At 38.2% G+C, this 14,145-nt stretch overlaps 1 protein-coding gene across 2 annotated transcripts in view; it reads right to left on the reverse strand.

Annotated features, from left to right (window-relative positions):
* USO1 (USO1 vesicle transport factor) overlaps positions 1-14,145 on the reverse strand; it is an 80,856-nt gene that overhangs the window by 10,418 nt on the left and 56,293 nt on the right. Inside the window, exons 12-18 of one of the 2 annotated variants that reach the window (XM_036762941.1) lie at positions 12,234-12,388; positions 9,277-9,488; positions 8,238-8,258; positions 3,802-3,912; positions 3,341-3,459; positions 1,081-1,262; positions 749-870 (exon numbers count right to left, since the gene is read on the reverse strand). In XM_036762941.1, coding sequence (XP_036618836.1) covers positions 749-870; positions 1,081-1,262; positions 3,341-3,459; positions 3,802-3,912; positions 8,238-8,258; positions 9,277-9,488; positions 12,234-12,388 — 922 coding nt within the window. The remainder of the gene's footprint in view (positions 1-748; positions 871-1,080; positions 1,263-3,340; positions 3,460-3,801; positions 3,913-8,237; positions 8,259-9,276; positions 9,489-12,233; positions 12,389-14,145) is intronic. The other variant, XM_036762942.1, reaches the window with a different exon arrangement.

Here is a 14,145-nt window from a genome sequence, read left to right on the forward strand (position 1 = left end):
ACAGTAGGTATTTAATAACAGATATCTGTTGAACTGTAGTGTTTCAATCATTTCTATTAAAAATGGATCAGCAGGGATGCTCTTAAGATTGTTTCAACAGGAAAAATCAAGATTTAACATACGTTACACTCCCTCTTCCAAGACTACAAGCTGTCCTAACGGAAAGAGGCTGCCTGTACCTTACTTCTATTTACCTCATATCAATGCTATCATTTCTTCAAATGTTTTAATCCTTGAGTTTAAAAAAATAGGGAGGAGGAAAACGACAAATTGTCCACATAATTTTAAGGAAAATGTTCACCTAAATCAGGCTCTTACCTTAGGGTCAATGAACTTGTTTCAATATTTTGATAACTATTTCAATATAACTGGTTTTCAATCCTGTGTATTTTGTATACTTAAAAACATAATTCTGAGAAGGAAGGGGTCCATAGATTTCACAGGGACTGCCAAAGGGGTATGTGACATAAAAAACATTAAGAACCCCTGGCCAATATGCTCAACAAAAAGTTGCAACTAGTGCTGTACTTTTTTAAATGACATTTTTTACTAAGAGCCTATAAAAGAAATGTCAATTCTGAAAGAGCCTATTTTCGAAATTCTAAGGGGTTTCATTTATGTAATTAGAACTAAGTTTGCATCTTACCACACTGTGTAATTTACAAAATTCCACCTGAATCCTCCTAAAAGGATTTTACCCTAAACCTGAGGGGCTAGTAGGCCAGAGGACATCTGTCCTGGCATTTACCTGCTCTCGGATCATATTTTTGTAGTGAGTCACAATGCTGTCGTGCTGTTCCAATGTTTTCTTCACCTCTTCCTCCTTTTTATCTTCTTCACTAGACTTATAAATGGACTTTGTTATGACACCTGCAAAAAATGGCTTATAGTTAAATCTTTCAAACTTTGTAAATAAGATTTCAATAGCCATGCATAATCTATCAACAAAAAGCTCAAAGACTGTCCTAACAGATAATACTCTCGGCCTAACCAGACCACAGAATGAAGCCCTTTAGGAGTTCGTGATGCCTTTCAAACACGTGCTTTTCAAATACACTGTCTCCATTCAGTGTGTCTCACCTTCAAGTTCTTTCACTAACTTTGTAAACTCATGATCAAACATCATGTGATCTGGGCTAGAAAAACTGGGCTGTGGTTTCTGGGCAGCTCTCGAGTACAGTTCATGTTTGCTAATGAAACCCAGCTTCTCTATGAAGTTCTCTTTGCCAATTCTCTTCTCGATGAGCTGTTTCAGTTTCTCTCTAAAAAGAAAAAAGCAAGAAAAAAAAAAGGCAGACATACACAGACGTATTAAAAAAAATTATCAATAGTTTGAACACTAAATGCTCAAATTATACTTCAATGGAAAACACTATTTTCATTTCCCACTTACTTCTGGGGCCCTCACTGCCCCAAAGCAGTACTTTTCACTTACCCCAGCCTTGCAGAAGCTGCTGCCTTTCCTTGCACCTCACCCTCTCAGTTAAGGTCCTGAGCTCTACGTCTGCCACGACCTTCTTTATCTCAAAAGCCCTGGACACTGTCCCCAACTGTCTTTTCCTTTCTTCCAGTCTCTAATGAGACTTTTCCTCTGGCCAATGCCAGCCTCTCTACACATGCCCTTGATTCCCTCCACCCGCCCCACATTTTCTTCAGCAGATTTTCCCTTCAATCTCTACCTATTGGTTACTTCCCTAATAAGATCAGACATGTCCTATTCTCACTGGATCCTACCAACACACACAGTTATCATTGTCTACCTTTCCTTTCTTATCTAAATTGGTAGTAGCTGATACATCCAAGGCCTCCACTTTTTTCTTTCCTTTCTCTCACTTTTCAGTCCTTTGCAATTTGGCTTCTGACCTCATCACTCAAGTGAAAGTGCGTCCTCCAAAGTTGCCAATGACCTCTAAACTGCATGGTCTGGCGGCCTTTTCTCGGTTTTTGTTATTCTCAACCTTTCCATTACAGGGGCCACTGAGGACCACTCTGGCTTCCTGGATCCTCTCCTCGTTCTCTAACCTGCTTGACTTTTCTGATTGTGCCCCAAAGCTCTTAGGCTTTTCCCAAAGCTTTGTCTTAGGCCTCTTCTCTTTCCTCTCTAAACTCTCTAGCTGAATTCATCAGCTCCTCATAGGTTTAATTATCATGTCTAGGCAGATGACTCCATATCTCCAGGCCTAATTTTAGAACATTATTTCCTGGAGAATAGATTGTTTCCTCTTTATACTTGTATCCTTACTTCCTAATGCAGTAAACACCTAATAAATGCCTGCTGACTGTCTGTCTCTTAAGTTCCTGTCCAGCATCATCAACTTCTTATTGGACCTTCAAAGCAGACGGCCTATGAGACATCTCCAAGTCCACACATCCAAAACAGAACTCTCTTACCTCTCCCCCTCCCCCAGACTCCTCCTCTTTCAAACATCCCTATTTCTGTCAAGGCAACCACCATCCTTCCAATTTCTCTATCTGTAACCTAGGTGTATCTCCACTTCCTGACTGGATCCCTGCCTCTACACCACCTCTCACACTTGCCCTTTTCTCTGTACACACATAACCAGCATCTCATAGGCTCAGGCACTCATCTCTATGGCCAGACCAGGGCAACGGCCTGCTAACTGGTCCCCTGCCTCATTTCTCCTTGCTCTAGCCCATCCTCCACATACCTGGCCCACTATGCCATGACTCCTGTGGCTCTTTACTGCCTCTAGGATAAAACGCTAAGTCCCCTTGCTGTTAAAACCTTTCAGGATCTGCTCCTTACTTATCTTTCCAATCTCATTAGATATTACTTCTCTTCCTGTACTTGACTTCCCAGAAAGGCTTTCTTGGTTTCTTAAGCATAATACTCCACTCCCAACTCTACCTCTGTACATGGATCACCCTGGATTCCAGGTCCTTGCTTCAGCTGATCACTTCCTGTCTAGCCTCCTGTGTAGACAGGCTGTTCGTACAGTTGTTTTTGCATGCTGTCTCCTCTATGTGGGCAGGAGTTGCCTTGCCTTTTTGGGTATTACAAGCACTTAGCAGAGTGCTTGGCACTTAATAAACATGCTAATTCATAGCAATTTCGGTTCAACAAACTCCTATTCAGCTCTAACTACATGCAGAGCACTGCGTTAAGTGCTGACAGGATACATCTTAAATGAGACAATGTCTCTGGCCACCACGTGAGAGAGGACACGCACTTTGACAATCTGGGATTGCCCCTCTACACCTTACCCTGAGGACTGCAAATGCCAAACTCATCAGCTACACTTGTTTTCGTTAACCATGAGAGCTTGTACGATTGTTTCTATGCACAACACTTAGAAGTATGAATCTACCCCCTACTTACTTCATATAGTTCTCAAGTGAATTATCATTGAAATAAATGCAAATGCCCAACAAGAGGGCACATAAGCCTTGAACCAACTGTTCCTCTTCGCCAAGATTTTCTGCTATTTGTGCTGTAAGCTGAAACTCTTGTTAAGGAGGATGACAAACTTCGTCATATGCCCAATGAATGTTGTCTTGCTATTCACAAAATTTTATACATTCCTTGGAGGAATCTCCTTTTGAAAATTCTGCATAATGGCATGTATAAAGCCAGTTTAGATGAATCCTATGAATGAATACTACTATCTCCTGCGTCAGAATTGAATGCTATTTCATCAGAAATGCTTACTCCCCTAATACTTACATGAGTTTTAGCACAGCTGTTGTGACACAGGCAAACTGAGAGCCTAGCACTACTTCTAAAAGAAAAAATGAAAGTTAAACCATCCCTCTTAGCTACCTAAAACAAACAAAGGATACAAATGGAATATTGGCTGAATTGTGGAGAAAGTGTGTGACAGCAATAGGACAGTTGCTTAACCAGGTACAAAGCAACATTAACAACCCAACTCGTGTTTGTACTTTGCTCCCCTGAAATAAAAAAACTGGTATGAATTTCTTCCCGTAAGTTACATATTTTCACTGAAGTTTCCCCTCTCTCTCTCATTAAAGCAGAAGAGCTGTAACACTTAGTTCTGCTACCGTTCCACCCTCCCTCCCATTCCACCCCCACCTTCCTTCAATAGGAGGAAGAGCATTTGGGTACACGTGTAGTAACCAGCTTCTGGGCATGCTGTTAATATTCAAAAAGAGTATATTCCTCTACCATCCACACACAGCACTCCCAAATGCAATCAATAGCAAGCCCAAAGATGAACAGGACTCAGTAAGAATTAGTAAAAATTAATTTATGTTCATAAGTATAAATTGGCCCACCTATAATATTAACAAGAAAAACAATGTGTTCTGAAGAATGTGGCAATCTCCCTTAAAACAGTTCAAATAGGTACAACATACAAACTAAGAAATGGGAACTGCCCCCCTGCTCTAGTGTAGGCTCCCTTTCCCTACTGCCCAGGACATCACTGGGGGGGGGGAGGGTGCTTATCCCCCTCTCCCCAACCCCCACACAGCCTGCAGCTTCTCCCCTCACTGACAGACTGTCTCAAGAGTGCTTGGCATGGCTCAAAAAGGCCTCCCTGGGGATAAGCCTCTCTAGACTCAGCCAGGTCGATCCTCAGACCGCAGACACACAAATCTTCAGTGAGTCTGTCCCCCTAAATCTGACCTACTTGATCTAACTTCCCAGAGGCTCCACTGTGTTAGTAAAACCTATGAGAACCCAAGGTCACCTTCAAGCCATAATCAGGGACTAGAAGATATGGTTTTATGTCTGAATCTATCTCAACATCAAAATGTACCTCTAACTTAAGTGTTGTTTCACCCCTAGTTTTAAAAATGTCATTTCTGAAGCACAATTTTTTTTTCAAACAATGAAATATAAACAAAAATACAGAACTGAATAATATCATGGATCACTTAGTCATATTCTCCCACAGATGGGTGGGAGTTGAGGAGACTGACTGAAGAATTCTTAGTGGGGAAACACCTTCAACCAATGCAGATAAGTAACTGGCCGTAACCTCCAGTCCTAAGAGCCGCCGTGCCCAATGGGGGGTTAAGTGACTTGCTCAGGGTCACACAATGATGTATCAGAAGAGGGAACTAGAATCTAGGTCTTCCAGCTCTCAACATTGGCTTCCCAACCACTCTACCATGCTTCCTTTGATTCCCCTTAATATTCCTTTATTCCCTATCATGAAAAAGTAGAAACCATTTACAATAAATTTAATTATAATATACAAGAAAATCTTGGTAAATTCTCACTTCATTACTTCTCAGAAGGAAAAAGAAAGATTTTTTTTGAATTTGCAAAACATTTTGAATCACAGCAGAATAGTTAATCAATAAAGGTGTACTATTTACAATGACGGCACTTTTATAAAACTATCACTTTTAAACTTCCTCTGGAATTCTTTCATTATATAGGACAGGGCGGTAGAGTCTTCAATCTCTAGGACTGAAAACACCTACTTTTTATATCAAAATAAACCAATGCTCTGTGTTGTCTCTTAAAAGGGGCATAAAGTGGGACCAACGACAGCATGGAATGAATCTAGACCACCTCCCTGAAACAGTAAAACATGTACATGCACCATATTGTCATGATCACAAAAACACTGTGACAGATGTTTAAAAGACACAGCCTTAGCAAGGCATCTGAAGGAGTCTCTGCCCTCCTCACACCATACAAAGTGAAATTTCTCACCCTTGAAGAGGCTACTGATATAACTTTTTCAGCTTCATCATCAGGTATAAAATCTTACAGATGAAAGCATCCTGAGAAGCCATCTAATATGATTTCATGTTATAGATGAAGAATCTGCAGTAATCAAGAAACCAAGTGACCTGACCAAAGTCCCCTAGCTACAAAGAGGCAGAAATGGCCTAGAAGCCAGGCCTCCTCATTTTTGGTGTGGGGCTCTTTCCACTGACTTACTTGTGTGTGAGGGGGGCAGAATGAATGTATATGAACATACACAGTACGACTGTACACATAATCTCAGTGATTCAAAAGCTAACTATCCTGCTTTGAAATTTCCCTTGGTATCAAGCCTCTGCACAACCTCCTCACTTTTCATAGGATGCTAAATGACTCTTTCCAAGCTAATCAGAGGGAGGGAAGTTTGATTTTCTAGTGCTTCTGTTTAGCCAAAAGGGTCTCAGCTCTCTTTCCAACATCCCCCTAAATCAAAGACTTTTCTGTTTCCTCTCCAAAATGAAGACTCAAAACTCTTTTTAATTCAGGAAGATTAAAAGCTCCATACTCTTCCCCTCAGGTGAGGATGTGGTTCCAGGAGGGGAACAGCACAGGCCCTGTCCTTTCTAGCATGCCATAAGCTTCCTGCTCACTTTACACTTAGACATTGCACAGTTGAGGTTACCTAAGCAGCAGACCCAAGTCTGTCAGCCTTTATTACGTACTGACTCGATGTCTTTGTTGTTTTGTGCTCCTCCTCCCCACAGGCTTCAGATTCCCCCCACGATCATTAGAACCAAAAAGAATATCACCACACACTAGCACAGTCTTATTTGCTCAGTAAAACCAATCTGGGAAGGAGATGGAGCAGGTCTCTGCAACCCCACTTTCCCTATGAGGACACTAAGGTACAGCTGCCACACTTGCCCAAAGTACACGAACAGTTGGCAAACTAAAAAATCTGGACTGGGATTCCACAAACCCAATCTAGCCAACATTCACTTAGCACCTAAAGAGCACTGTGCCAGGCCCTCAGCAAGCCTGATTCAGGTAAAAATCTGCTTTCTAGAGAGTATACAATCTGCAAGGGATGATGGCACATATATAAATAACTAAAAATCCATAACTTGGTCTTACATAAGTTAATATAATAAGAATATAAGGATTTCATTTGCAAGACACACAGAAGTACACAAGAGGTACAAATTAGTGCTATGATCATGGAGTTCAAATGATTTTTTTTAGTTCAGTGCTCTTTCCAAATTAATTTCATTAAGCATTAGATACTTAGCATGTACAAGGCACTAAGAAATGATAAATATAGACAGTCCCTACCTCAAGGAGCTTAATACAGTCTGCATCTCAGTTAATTAAAAGTGACTAGATCCCTTACAATGGAAAAAACATTTAGACAGAAAAACAGAAAATCAACTTGCTTTGTTGCATATATGTGTAGGTTTTAGTGAGAGCTAAATGACTTTTAATGATGATCATTTTATATATTTGTCACAGTTCTTGACATCAAAGGCTTGAACAATGGAGGAATTCAATAAACATTTATTTGAAAATACTGTAAATTACATTAACAAGGTAAATGTAACTTCATCTTTTGAGGATTTTAAATGCTGGAGAATTGCTCTTGGCAATCTGCCCAAATAATGTTTTGGAAATTTTGAACTGGCCTTTTCAAGCTAATTTATCTCAACTCATTTTTCAGTAAAATATTAAAACATGTCTAGTATTCTGGTTGATTTCAATTATGAGAACAAACACGCTCAGGAATTTTAGGTCTGGCAAAGTTTATTTTGCCTATCTATGGGTGTTCCATTCTTTGATGCTCATTTTCCCCTACACTTGTATAGTATTAAATATAATAGTGATAACATACTTGTTCTTTTCAAATACCACAGAAAGCAAAAAGATGGAAGTTTCATGTCACTAAAATATTAGCTCATGCTTTGAACAGAGACGTAATGCTCAATATCATTAACTTACATAAAGCAAACATCTCAATTCAGCAGCTCAGCTATTGTTGTCCAGATTTTAAAGTGAAAACATATATTCAAGCATGCCTATGTTTACTAGTTTACTGCCAATCACTCAGAAAAGACAAATAAAAGCATTCCCAAATGTTCAAAGGTATAGATTATATACAAAATAAACCATGGCATTTTAATTGTAAACATTTCGAATGTCAAGACTTAACACAGTCTTAGAAATCCACTTAAATGATTCCTACTTTAAATCATGACTAAAGGGTATAAGTACCTTAAAATTAAATTTTACCTTCCTTACAAAACATTAGAGGGAAAAGAAGAAAGTTTGAACTAAACCCCTTTGAATTCTGCAAAGTGCAAGCATCCCAAGAGAAAGCCCAAGGACAGCTTAGGATTGTCACTCGTATAGTTCCAAGGACACCGCTGCAGCATCCCATTGAGAAGCCTGTAAGAGCGCTATCTGGGTTGACACATGAAAGTGTAAGTAGAATATTACCTCAACAAGCAGTTAAAAAAAAAACCAATCAGCAGAACCCAAGACACAGAAAAGGCCCTATTTTTAAGACAGAAGTACCTAAACTCCACCAGATGATACATACCCGTCTGTCGATCTTATCACCCTGTAAATTATACATTAAAAAAATTCACATGTATTACTATTTTTGAAAACTTAAATCTGGAAAAATCCTACCAAAATTCATTCCCCACCCCCCATCTTTAACTATCACAGAACTAATTGTTTATGGCTGATTCTACTTTAAGGTTGCATCTATTTTACTAAAATGTACATTCATATTTTGGGGTCAAGGTGATATATCGCTGCCATTTAAGAGATGAAATGAAATCATCTTGAAGCTATGATATTATTCATAAACCCTTATGATTACTTATTGTTCAGGGTATGGTGGCCGTGACTAGACAGTCAACAGCTATTTGGATCAAGGCAGGATCTCTGATAGGATGTGTTATGGCAAAAGCCAGAGCTGACAAATGTTAAATGACTATAAATGGCTTCTTAGGATAAAGGTTCGGCTACTTCCAAATATGTGGGGCGTTTTGTTTTTTTGAATTATTTCTGAGATAAAAAAAGTACTAGAAATAAAGATAAAGGTGGGATTTTTAATAGTGACAAGAGATTTAATATAATGTTTAGCTTTCTAACATCCACCTTTTGTCCTCAATAAGATCAATTATTAATTCCTATGGAAGGTCCTAATCAAGTCATAGTCACAGTTAAAACTAGAAGGGATGTTAGAGGCCATCAAGTCCAACCCCATCATGGTACTGATCAGGAAACTGAGGCAGAGAGAAGGTAAGCATTTCTGTTTCAGGTGATATTTCATAAGAAGTGCTCTGCTCCAAATGAAGGCTCCAAGCAAAGGCGAGCCAGGGCAGAAAAAGCCTAATTAATACCATGTTGTACAAACTAATGCCAGAGGCAAAGTGCCATAGCAAAAGGTCACGTCAGCAGCTTTTTCTTCTAAAAAGAAAACAAGTGTGTGAGCCCTGCTCTTTTCTCCTTTCTCTGAAAAATTTTCTGCTGCTTCATAAATCCTGTAGGGTTTTTGTGCTGAAATCACATTTCTTTAGAGCGCACTTCCCTTCCCCTCTGGACCTAAGGATGGCCAGGCACTGCACCTGAGAGAGGATGTTAGTGCATTGTTGCAGCAGAGACACCGGAGGGTTGCCGATACTCGTGGCGAGCTGGACCCGCAGCAGCTGCTCCTTCTGAGTAGAATTTTCTTGCAAAGCATGGGCCAGGGCCACAGCAGCACACCAATTGGAAAGGGAATCCGTAGAAAAGAGGCCTCCACATAATAGCTGACCAGCGGAGACCGAAATACCTGTAGCTGCAAAATTGGCAGACAGAAGATAACATCAGAGCTCTATGTCTGATCAAACCAAATTCAAAATGAACTCAAGATATATTTTACATATTAGATCAGTTGCCACTCAATAATGTCATGAAAATGCCACAAGATGCTATTATTCATCTCTCTTTACATCCACTATGGTGGATGAGTAAAGGATAACTCAGAAAGGTAAAATCCATTGAAATGATTCAACAAAGCCTCAGGGCTTTTTCTTTTGTCTTTTCTATTTTTCCTCTTTTTAAATGTTTTCTCCATCTTTTGTTTTGCCATTACCTTCATTTCCATATAGGAATGTATCCCTCTCTTGCCCAGAGAACCACCCCTTGGTAGCACCTCAGCAGAGCTGACGCGTTGTGCACCAGCAGCACCCCCTGAGAAGCCTGGATAGGATGGGCATATGACAGTCACCCAGCCCAGACCTGCCTCTGCTTACTTTTCTGTGCCTCCGTTTTTTATAAATCTTCTCCCATTTCTTATAGTAAATTAATATTCTATTACATTCATGAACCACAATTTGTTTAGACATTCCACAAAGGGGATACTGGGTAAGCTTACGAGACAATGCCTTCAAGTTTTCTACAAGGTATGGTCTTAACAGTTGATGGGAATGGCAAAAGAATGATAAACACACCATGTCATCAGGAAGGGAGAGTGCTGTCTCAACTCTTTTAGATTTGCTTTTAAAAGATTCTTAGCTGACATAAAAGAGTCAAGCAAAAATAATTTTTTTTTTGTTAACTTCAGGAAAAAATGGTAGGCTTATTTTATATGTAATCTATCAATTAAGGAAACTGGATTCCCTCAGTATTTTCAAACAGCATTTCCAAATTATTAAGGTTCAGCTACAGTTTAGAAGATTTACATTTCTATAAAGCCCATCAATTCAGATATAATGGACCTTAACTTCAACAACTATAGAGAGGAGTGACAACTTTTTTAATTGAATGAAATTTTCCAAATAAAACCTTGAAAAGTCTTCCAAATGAAATCCACAATCACTTGGGAATTTGGCCTTGTCAGCAAAGAAAAGTCAAGTGGATTAAGAATGGCTGTTATCCATGCTATGATATGCACCTGAATGGGGAGATAGAAGAGTACCAGGTTTGGAGTCAAAGAACTTTACAACTTAATGCCAAGCATGACATTGGAGAAGCCAATTAATCTCTTAATTTCCTCACTTGTGAAATCAGAGGGTGAGTCTGATTGCTCCCATGGTTTCTTTCAGTGTGCATATCAGGGTTTCTTAACCATTTTTGTGTCCGAGAGAGCTCTGACAATCTGATGTCAATCTGTAGACTCCTTCTTAGAATAATATTCTTAAATGAATAAAACAAAATATATAGGATTGCCCAGGATGTCAGTTACACTAAGAGGCATATTTATTGATCAGTCAATTGATCTATCTAAGGCACAAGGACTCCAAGTTAAAAAGCCCAAGATTTTTCTTAATAGCCAAAAGCTAGAAATTAAGTGGGTATCTACCTCCTGGGGAAACAAATTATAGTACGTAAGTATAATGGAAATATTCCTGTGTGCCATAAGGAATGATTGAAATGGGTCAGTTTCAGAGGAAACTACAAAGATTTCAATATGAAATAATGTAGAGTGAAACAAGCAGAATTAGACGAAAACATTACAGGGAAAAAGAACTATGAAAGACTTCATAATTATGCTCAATGCAATAACAAACCATGAGTCCTGAAGCCTAAATATGAATCCACCCCCCACACCCTACTCCCATCTCCTCCTAGAGAGGTGATGAACTAAAAGTGCAGAATGAGATACAGATTTCTGGAAATGGTCAATATGGAAATTAGTTTTGCTGGACTCTGCATATTTGTTATGAAGATTTTAGTTTTTGTTTTTTTAAACTGCTCAGTGGGGCAGAGGGGTGTGGTGAGCATGGATAATAAATGCCTGCAGAAGGATAGAAGGAATGAATGAAGAATAAAGAGACCAGAGGATTATGGAAGACAAAATAAAATTTAGTATTGATATTTACAGGAGCAGAACACACAGCTAAATTTCCAGAAAGCCAAATTGATGAGAAGTGTTCATTTAGGATTCATACATTTACTTTGCCATGAATTTTTATCTCTACAGTTAACCTCAAGATTTTATCATGAAGAAATTTAATTGAAAAACATCTGATAACAAAAAGAATCCTTGCCTAGATTTACGAGAGGTGGTCCATTAGTACATCGTGGACCAAAGCTATGAATACACAATGAACTGGGACCAGAAATGAACAAGAGAGGAGGAGGAGGAAGAGGAGAAAGAATTAGGTAACTCTTGGGAAACTCTCTAGTGCTTTTAATGAAACCAAGGTGCAGAAATATTCTTTTTGTTTTTTAATGTTCACTTTCTCATTATTTTGAACCTAACAAAATTAAATGGGCATGTCTATATGCACTACAAAATACAGAAGAAGGAATGTATGACAAAACGTGAATATCTATTGTAATCTCTCTCTTGCTTGTGTAATCCTTCCAATGGTGATATAATGGCCATAAGTAATTGTATACTAGGCCCCAAATAATTAAAATTGTGAGTCACTAACAGGACAATAAAGACCCAAAAGAATTGCTCAAACCAAAACATTTCTATTTTACTTAAGATTAATCTTCAGATATAGGAAGATGAACTGAGGATGTAAAATATTTTAGGTGAAAGCATAAGAATGAATTCAAGTTAGAAATACTTAAAAAAACAAATCATTACCATCAATGGTAGAAGGCAGAAGCGTTGCCACAATTTCCCCTTGTCCTTTCTGGTTTTTATACAAGAAACACTGGAAACAGTAGAGAACAGCACAACGCAACACAAACGGCTGCCTTTCGTTAACCATGGACATCAGAAGCACAACAATTGCAGGCCTGTTTTATTATTAAAAGAAAAATGCATATCAGAACCAAAATAAACAAAGCCTGAAACTCAGTCATGTAAGACCTAGGGCTAAAAGGACAGTTATAATTGTGCAGGAAGCTCAAATGTGCTTTTTCCAGGACTCTCTTATTTTTCTAAGGCCAAACCCACCCAATTAGGAAAACCTGAAAAATGAATTTCCCTAATAAAACTCTCTTTTTGCATACAATAATGATATACTTGGAAAATCCTAAAGCTTCAACTAAAAAATTAGTGGAAACAATTAATAATGTTAGCAAAGTAGTAGGATGTAAAATAAATCCACACAAGTCATCAGCATTTCTATATATATCACCAACAAAACTCTGCAAGAAGAGATAGTAAGAGATACCCCATTTAGAGTAACTGTGAACAATATAAGGTACCTGGGAGGATACCTACCAAAACAAAACCAGAAACTACACGAATATAATCATAAAGCCCTATTTATACAAATAAAGTCAGATTTAAATAATTGGAGAAATATAAATTGTTCATGGATAGGCAGGGCTAATATAATAAAACTTTTTCCTAATCTATTTATTCAATGCCATCCAAATTAAATTACCAAAAAAATTATTTTACTGAGCTAGAAAAATAACAAGATTCATTTGGAAGAACAAAAGGTTGAGAATTTCAAAGGAATTAATGGAAAAAAATGTAAAGGAAGGAGGGTTAGCAGTACCACTTAAACTATAAGGCTGTAATTATCAAAACTATCTGGTACTGGCTAAGAAATAGTACAAAGGTAGAGCAGTGGAACAGAGTAGACATGGCATACACAGAAGCAAATGACGATAGTAATCTTGTGTTTGACAAATGTAAAGACTCAAGTTTTGGGGATAAGAATTCATTATTGGGTAAAAATTGTTGGGAAAGTTGGAAAGGAAATTGGACAAAGACCAATATCTTACACCATTTACCAAGATAAAGTCAAAATGGACACAAGACCTAGATATAAAGGGACATATCATAAGAAAACGAGAAGAACATGGAACATATTATCTATGAGACTTATGAAGAGAACAATTTATGAATAAACCAGAGATAGCAAGGTGAGGTGTAAAATGGATAACTTAGATTACATTAAATTAAAAAGGTTTTACAAATAAAACCAATGTATCCAAGATCAGAAGGAAAACAGAAAATTGGGGGAAAAATTTTATGGAGGGTTTCTGAGATAAAGGTCTCATATCTCAAATATATAAAGAACTTTGTCAGATCTATAAGAATACAAGTCATTCCCCAATTGATATATGGTAAAAGGATATGAACAGGTAGTTTTTTGATGAAGAAACCAAAACTACATATAGTCACAAAAAAAGACTCTAAATCACTATTGATTAAAGAAACGCAAATTAAAACAATTCTGAGATAATACCTCATACCTATCAGATTGGCTAAAATGATAAAAGGGGAAATCATCAAACGTTTGAGGGGATGTGGAAAAACTGGGGCACTAATTCACTGTTGGTGGACCTGTGAACTGATCCAATCATCTTGGAGAGCAACGTGGAATTACACCCAAAGGGATATTAAACTTTCTACATGCTTTGACCCAGTAATACAACAGTTAGGTCTGTTTCCTAAGGTGACTGGGGAAATTTATATGTTCTAAAATACTTTTAGCAGCTCTCTTTGTGGTGGCAAAGAATTAGAAAATGAGGGGATGTCCCTCAACGATGGAATGACTGAACGAGTTGTGGTGTATGATTGTGATAGAATACTA

The sequence above is a fragment of the Trichosurus vulpecula genome, chromosome 6 (genome assembly GCF_011100635.1).
Source record: "Trichosurus vulpecula isolate mTriVul1 chromosome 6, mTriVul1.pri, whole genome shotgun sequence".
In the NCBI taxonomy this organism is placed as follows: domain Eukaryota; kingdom Metazoa; phylum Chordata; class Mammalia; order Diprotodontia; family Phalangeridae; genus Trichosurus; species Trichosurus vulpecula.